Source organism: Ctenopharyngodon idella, chromosome 10 (genome assembly GCF_019924925.1).
Source record: "Ctenopharyngodon idella isolate HZGC_01 chromosome 10, HZGC01, whole genome shotgun sequence".
Lineage (NCBI taxonomy): Eukaryota > Metazoa > Chordata > Actinopteri > Cypriniformes > Xenocyprididae > Ctenopharyngodon > Ctenopharyngodon idella.
In genome coordinates this window covers 35,644,784-35,653,085 of record NC_067229.1, presented here as the reverse complement: position 1 = coordinate 35,653,085, position 8,302 = coordinate 35,644,784, and the positions used below count along the sequence as shown (strand labels likewise).

At 36.0% G+C, this 8,302-nt stretch overlaps 1 protein-coding gene across 1 annotated transcript; it reads right to left on the bottom strand.

The window, feature by feature from the left end:
- Window positions 1-1,590: 1,590 nt before the first annotated feature.
- On the bottom strand, window positions 1,591-8,112 carry rab38b (RAB38b, member of RAS oncogene family). Its single transcript, XM_051911068.1, has 3 exons — window positions 7,702-8,112; window positions 4,786-5,066; window positions 1,591-3,727 (listed from the first exon to the last, which is right to left on the bottom strand). The coding sequence occupies exons 1-3, from the start codon at window positions 7,898-7,900 to the stop codon at window positions 3,575-3,577; spliced, it is 633 nt and encodes a 210-aa protein (XP_051767028.1). The 5' UTR covers window positions 7,901-8,112; the 3' UTR covers window positions 1,591-3,574.
- Between the last annotated feature and the right edge of the window lie 190 nt (window positions 8,113-8,302).

Sequence of the window (8,302 nt, the reverse complement as noted above, 5' to 3'; positions counted from 1 at the left end):
AGATGAGGATTTCCTCAGCATCGCCTTAAAAAGAGCTATATGCAAATTGTTACACTTTTTTTATTATTTAATATTATTTTATCTCATATTTACTAGAAGAAATGTACAACTAAATGTTATGGAAAGCAAAGTGTTCGTTTTCGTAGACAATTGATAACCATATAAACACTCATGAGACAAAAAACAGTGGTGATACATGAACGAAATAGTTTTTGAGCGGATGAATCGTTCGTTCAACTGTCCCTTTTAACTGGGTGACCGCTTTCTCGCTTTCAAAGACTGATGATTGAGCCAATAGCATACGTATGAATGAGATTCGGAGTGGCACTAAACGAGATATTCTTCATAGAAAAAAATGTGTAAAAAAATGGTAAATGCATAAAACAACTGGTCATTCAATCAGCGAATGATTCAATGACTCGTTAATTACACATAAAAGACACACTCGAATTGCCTTATACATCTCACATACACATACAAACAAATCAGTAAACAAATTAATCTTTTTGGTGAATGGATTAAAATATTCAAGTCATTCGAACGACTCAAAATTCCCACCTTACATCCAACTCACCTGTTATGCTTGTTGGTTCGACTTAAAATATAAAAACTTAAAAGTTTTGTGTTCTTGAAAGTTGTGAGTTGTAGAACTTTAGAACAGTAAGTAAACTGTAAAATATAATTAATTACCTAATCTAAGAATCATCATACACTGTCATTTTGCAAGTTATGTCCAGTGAATTCTGTTCAGCTCAACTACATTTCTTTTTTAATGCCCAGTTTCAGTTCGACATTACTTTTAGAATAACTGCATCATTGTGACTAACAGAAATAATAATAGATACCAAGTAACTCGTCAGCTTGGAGAGTCTTTGCAAAAATTATGTTTAGAATATCTCAAGCTAGTTTGAAGAGTCATTGAGAATAATAGTACCTTACTTTTCATCTCTCATCTTCCGTACGCTCTTATGTACTAACTAAGTAATGGCACTCATGTGACTGAGCAAGTCTGTGTGATTTCCAGAAACCTGTGGTAGTCAAATCCAATTCCTGTGAGAAAAGCAGATGCAGTCATGAGGTCCATTAAGAGGACACAAAGGTTCTCAGAGTGCTGGTGTCCTCACCCATCAACATCTTGCTTGCATGGCAAATAAATGAACTCAACACTCGCTACAATCCTCATTCTGAACAAAACTTGGTGAACTATAGAAAAACTGAGTGCTTGGTCCATTATCAATTGAGTCTGTGTGCTCTGAGTGAATTCTCTGAATTTTGGGCATTCGTAAGGATTTCCAGGAACCTGGTATGAAGTACCTTCTCATTCTCTATAAAGAATCAAAACACAAAAGTACAGCCTTCAGAGGCTTGGATGCAAAAAAAAAAAAAAAAAGCATGCAGTTGTCATGGTGATAACACTAGAGTTGAATATAGGTGGGAAAATAACTACAAGGCTGTAATTTGTCTAGCCTTCCCTCAGCTAGTTATTCCACCTGAGAGATCACGTTTATGTTGTTGTACATGCACTTAAATATAATTGGTGATGATAACTCTTATGTTAATAATGCTAATCCTGTAAGAATGAAAATTCAGTCAACAAAACAAGAGATTTTATTTCACTCTACAGACATTATACCACACATTTTTCATGTGAATATTTGACATAGCATAAAAAATGTTTGTTACATTATACTGCAAAACCTTACAAAACAGACTTTCATAATTCAGTGTTTCTTTATACTTTGAAAAAACTAACAACGTCTCGACAAAATGGCTCACAAACACTTATTTAATGATACAATACAATCCCTAATAATACAACACCTCCCACATAGACAAATACTATCTGAGAATAAAAACTGTGTTTGCAGCAGGTGCAGATGGATATGGAAAGGCTGTAGATCAATATACACATTAAAGGATTTGAATAAAGCACAGTGATGTAGGGAATCATGGGAGATTTATATAATGTCAATGAGTCATACACTGAATCACTGCAAAGGAAATGTGAGATGCAGAGAGTGAAAAAGGAGTGAAAAAGGGATGAAATGGAAGGATGGCAGTAGAAGGGCCAGGGTATTTAAGGCGATACAGTTTGAAATAGCTACTCTAAACATTTAATAGACATTTAGCTTTATTATAAACACTCTAGACATGGTATTACAGGATGCAAGTTCAGATCCCATAAATTAAAACAATAAAAATCTCATAAAATAGTATTTATCTTAGCATGCCAGTCCATTAACAGTGTCAATATAAAGGATGGTAAAATAAGCATACTACAGAATATCATAGTGAACTGGTCTAAACACCCCACATAAATATAAAAAATTTAAGCTCTAAGTCCATGTTTCCAGCTTATATGGTAGTGAACTCCTAAACATTCAAGTTGAGATAAAACGGAAGACAGATCTTTTTTTCTGTATTGTGATGTATATTATCCAAGTGTAACAGATTATTTAAAAAGAAAAAGAAGGTAGGGCGGGGACTTGGTTCTATCCATTGGTTGTTGATTGGATGGAGGCAGATCTGAATGCAAGTGTGCAATCAATTGTAAGAAAGGGGCGGGGTTTAAGCTGGGTAAACGATTGAAAAAAGTCTGGCATACATCACCAGAAAGAAGTATGTCGTTTCACCGGAAGATCGTGCTATGACATTTTGATAAAAATTACGATGTCATTGAAACACGCATGGATGAATTGTTAAGAATAAGATGAATACCATGCATTTAGAAAATAAATATGGTGAATTTTAACAAAACCAACTTTTAGCTTTTGAAATGAGCAGTTGCCTCTGATGAGAAATCTGAAGCAAAAAATGTATGACTCATCCTGCGCTACACAGATTTTTGTCCAATCAAATGCTCTCTAGAGTGAGAATGTACCTCCCACAAATACCACCTGCCACCAACTAGCAAGTAGTAAATCCTGATTCATTACTGTGACATAACTACATATGGAGAAGCGCATAGAGCCATTATTTATATTTGCTTTTTTTTTTTTTTTTTTAAGTGAAAGAAAAACTAAAATGTCTTTAAAACTTTTTAGTGAGTTTAGTCAGGAATTTAGACTGAAATGCAGATGCAAATCGGTTCTGAAAATATCTTGATGGGGTTTTGCACGTTTTCATTTGACGCTGGGGTTATTAAAACAGTCCACAAGAACCAGAAACAACAACTATATTATGGTGCACATACTGATGAAACACTCCTGTTTCTGAAAGCATAATCAGCCATCTGTCTGTCTGACAGAAATAAGTTCTCCTCTCTCACCTTGTGCAGTCAAGCATGCTAGTCCAGAACTCCCCAGGTTTTTGTTAGACAGAACACAAAAAGACTCACTTAATTCACTCACAAAAAACATAAGGTGCAGCTTCAAACATGAATACATTTACTTTGTGTGCAAGCTCAAAGTGTCTGTAGTTTAATGCTGTAGACAGGTGTAACTAACAGACAGATCTTTCTAGTGGTTGCGACTTTCGTTGGTCGACCATAGTGCTGGAATCAGAGGGATTCTGATGTTTAGATCTACATCCTCTTCAGTCCAATGCTGCTGCCATACTTTGTTGCCACCTCCTCTCAAGGTTTGAAACATGCAGAACAGGTCATTTCTTTATCAGAGTTGAGCTGAGGAGAGATGGTATCTGGAACCACTGATTTCAGGATATCGTTCTCACTGGCAATTATGTGTTTCACTAGGAAGTTGGAAGCTTCGGTAATGTTGAGGTTTTCCTTACATTTGGAGAGAGAGAAAGAACATACATTAAACTTTTTTTTGACGACCAGTTTTCAAAATGTTCGGTTTGATATTTCGGGAAGGAGATTGTGTTTGATCTCATCTCCCATTGAACTTGACCTGGGAACAGTAATGAATTATTAAAACCCATGAAAATGCTCATAGCTGGAGGTTAATTTAAGACTGGTTGGACTCTTCATTAAGGATGAATGGATAGAGGTGCTAAAATAAACGAAATAAATAAATATATATATGCCTTTGAAACATCTCAATTGGATTTAATGAGATGGCCCCAGTGTACCAAAAGTCCATTCTCCCGTTTCCCTCAGCAACTGCTCTGCATGTGAGTGGCAGGTGTAATTAGCGTGCAAATATTAATAAGCTTCAATCAGAGCTTTAATCAAGCACTAAAGGTTCTGACAATACAAGTTCTGTCAAAAGATATTTGTTAGTCTGCTGTCAGCAGGCTAGAAAAGCTATTTTATTGTACATAAAGGTGGTCTCGGCTAATGGTGGCTGCCATGTCGACATCACGTGGCAACCTAAAAAAAATCTCTTTGTGTGTTGGTAACCCTCCTGACATCTTCAAAAGTGGAATACATGTATTGTTGGTGACAAATACACCTGCAAATACAAAACCGTGCTTTTGCGTGCTATTCGCACCAAAAGGACCAATATAAATTCTAACATTTCTATTGAATTGAAAAAGTGAAACGCTGTTACTGTGGCGGTACCCTGGTACCGTGGTGTAAACAGATGGTAAAACCATGGTATTTGATATTTAACATTGTAGAGAATGATTCATATATTCATAAACCATGGTATTTACATGGCACTCCAAAGAATACATGCAAAACAGTATTGATACCATGTCCAAAAACGTCTCTTGAAAACATGAATATAGTACAATGGCATATATACAATTACCATGGTATTAGCATCTAAAACCATCACTATACCATGGTTCTCTACATTTTTTTGTAAATGTAAACAAAAACATTCTCTGTCATTGCTGTTGCTCTATCTAAAATCATAGCAAAATGCTACACCTTACCTTAGCAGATGTCTCAAACCAGCCCACAAATCCATTCTCCTTGCAGTACTGGTCCATTTTCAGGCCGTTGTTAGTCAGAAAGTCTCTATTTTGGTCGCACTTATTGGCCAGGAGTACTGTGGCGACACTCTGGCCATTTGAAAGTATTAATTTTGAGTCCAGATCCTCCTTCCATTTGGAGACTGCCTCAAATGTGGTGGGTCTGGTAACATCAAAAACAATGAACGCCCCCATGGCCTCCCGGTAATAAACCCGCGTCATGTTCCCGAACCTCTCCTGACCTTCCAGTGCAGATGGAGAGGGAAAAAAAAAAGGTACAGAACAATTGGGAAAAGTACAACACAACAAGCCAAATGCAACACAGATATACAGTCCTGTTCAAAAGTTTGGGGTCGGTAAGATTATTTAATGTTAAAGTCTCACCAAGACTACATTTATGTGATCAAAAATACAGCAAAAACAGTTAGTTTGTAAAATAATTATTTACAGTTCAAAATACCTGTTTTATATTTTAATATATTTGAAATGTAATTTATTCCTGTGATGCAAAGCTTACTGACCCCAAACGTTTGAACACAGTAAAATATTTTAGCACTACTTGCCAGACACTCTCAAATTCTAAGAAAAACCCTGTGCCAAGATAAATTTGGCATGATTATGTTTAGTATATTGAATCTACTGAACAAAAACACATGACTTTATACAATTCATTGTGTAATTTCCAGCAATGTGTATCGTTCTGAGCAGTATCCACAGCAAACTTTCCAGTTCTTCTTATTCAGTCGAATATGCTCATTACTACTTATTTTTCCAGCTAATGGCACATTCCATCTGCGCGCCTTTCTCTTGTCTGACTCTGAATGCAGCCACTCTTCTCCGCTGCCAACATTACACAACATTCCCTAGGACAGCTGTTTCTTTCAGTTTGTTCTGTTATTTATTCAAAATTAGAATCAGGAGGTGCGTGTTGATCTCCATGGGTTTGACAGCAGTCTGCTTCACACTTGATGGACCACAAAATACAAGATGCTGTATTGGTTTTGTTAATCCATATGGGCTTTTGAGATATTACACAGGTGTTATACAACAATAGCAGTGAATTATGAACAATGGAATTTTTTACTTAATGTGTTTATGAAGTCATTTGCACTTGAAAATTTGAGTTTTCAGACGTGCTGGTCTTACTGCTATCACTGATTGAAATTTGATGAAACAGTGCGAAATTCCCATTAATAAATTGTTACGGTCACCTAACCTGACAACTTGACAAAATGTGTGTGCTTTCAGAGAAAGCTATTAGTCACTAACAATGACCTCAGCATGTTTCACTTCATGAAATTGTATGTCTGATGACTTCCTGGGCAGCAATGAGGAGTTTATGAAGCTCACAAGGAGTTTATGACTGTATGTATGACTGCTGAGTCATGTCAGGAAGATCACTATAACCTACTGCGACATTAATAATGAAGAACAAACCTTTAAATTCATCTAGTTTAGAATGAGTTTAATCTATTAGTTTAACAATGCATTGTCAATTACTGTGCTGCTGTTACTGCTATTAATTATCTTAAGTAAGGCAGACTTTCTCACAAAAGTGTTTGTTGTTGTTTTGGATAAGTGTGCTATTTTATTTACAAAAATGTACCATGAAAATACCATTGTTACTATGGTTATTGTTACTACAACTAGAGTGGTGCAAACAAACACAATGACAGAGTTGTAAAAGCTTCATATACTGATTGACTTGTTAATATATTATGGTTTAACAGTAATAAGAATAATTGTACCATGGTATTTTGGCGGAAACTAATAAATTAGGACTGTTAAACTTTTTTTTGTAAACGTCTACATTGGGTTTCCATGTTTGATTCTCATCTCATCTCTCAACAGTAGCCTAAGTGATGGAAGTACACCTACCCGTGGTTTGCTTACAGAGATTTTCCCACAATGTCATCCGCGTGCTTTATCTCTCAATCTCTCTCACATGAGACCTTTCCATGCGGGCACGCGGAAAACGAGTTCTTTAAGCTGCGCGTGCTTGGCACGTGAGGAGGACGATAAACATAGAAGGGAACATAGACTTCTGGTTTGGGTAGGCTACGCATTTTGCTGCAGAATAAGATCAACTAACATTAAATTTAACGTCGTTAAGCCGTAATGGACTAATCTGATATTGAAATTGAGCTGCACTAAGGTTTTACGGATCAGTATTCCACGTAACCACAACCACAGGCAAAATAACTAATTTATTTACGGTAAAACTATAGGCCTACATTTTAGTGGATTTATTTTAAAGTTCCTAATTGTACAGGCTGTTAACAAAATATCAAATTGTATATTTAAGCTATTAAACAACGAAAAAAGTGAAAGTTTTAGGCTATACATTCTAAACAAGTGGAATTGTCACGCAGGGAATTTTTCTATCAATTATAGGCGCCTTGCCCATGCCTACTTATAAAATACTTAAACAATAGTTTAAAATTATGCTTAATAAATAAATATTATAAATAATATTTAAAAAAAATATATATATATTTTATCCAATAAGTGTACTCAATACAAAAACTATTAAATTATTTTCCATTAAAATTACTAATAGCCTAGTATTGCAGTGTACAATTTTACGTAGAGTCGCTTTCATAGTATGTATGTGTGTATTTATTTATTTATTTACAGAGAGTTAACCTAAAGACAGGCTCTCAAAGTTTTATTAACAGTAACTATTTTGAAGGACATTATGTTACATTAATATTTAGGCTAGTGAGTAAACGGAATAAACTCCATCACTTGAGTTAAGTTGTTAGGTACTTCAAAACAATGCACTTTGTTCATTCTCGCATTTCAGCATGTTTAATAATGCTGACACGATTGTGTCTCCTTAGCTTTGACACACTGCTGTAGCCTACTTTCTCTTACCTGCGATGTCCCACAGCTGCAGCCGGACCGTCTCTGAGTCCCAGTTGAGAACTTTGAGCGCAAAATCCACCCCGATAGTCGCTCTGTAGTTAGTGGAGTACGTCTGATGCACATACCGTTTGATGATGCTGGTCTTCCCTACTCCCAAATCACCGATGACAAGGATTTTGAATAAATGCTCTTTCTGATTGCTATGCATCGCTGAGGACGTGTGTGTCCGGAGATTATCACACTACCTAGTCATCTGTCATTGAACTTAAACTGGCACCGCCCAGGGCGTGGAGAAACTTGTGACCAGCTGTCAGACAAGCTCTGTTTGCTCATGTGGGCACGATTTCCTGTCATTCAACGTTTACTCAAGAGGAAATAAATCTGTCTGTCTGTCTGTCTGTTTATCTATCTATCTGTCTGTCTATGTCTGTCTGTCTGTCTATCTATCTATCTATCTATCTGTTTATCCATCTGCCTGTCTATCTATCTATCTATCTATCTATCTATCTATCTGTTTATCCATCTGCCTGTCTATCTATCTATCTATCTATCTATCTATCTATCTATCTATCTATCTATCTATCTATCTATCTATCTATCTGTTTATCAA

Coding starts and splice junctions, on each gene's coding strand:
- rab38b (XM_051911068.1), bottom strand. CDS start 7,900: ATGCATAGCAATCAGAAAGAGCATTTATTCAAAATCCTTGTCATCGGT. Junction 5,067..7,701: donor GCAGCTGTGGGACATCGCAG/GTAAGAGAAAGT, acceptor CTGCACTGGAAG/GTCAGGAGAGGTTCGGGAAC. Junction 3,728..4,785: donor GGTTTGAGACATCTGCTAAG/GTAAGGTGTAGC, acceptor TCCAAATGTAAG/GAAAACCTCAACATTACCGA.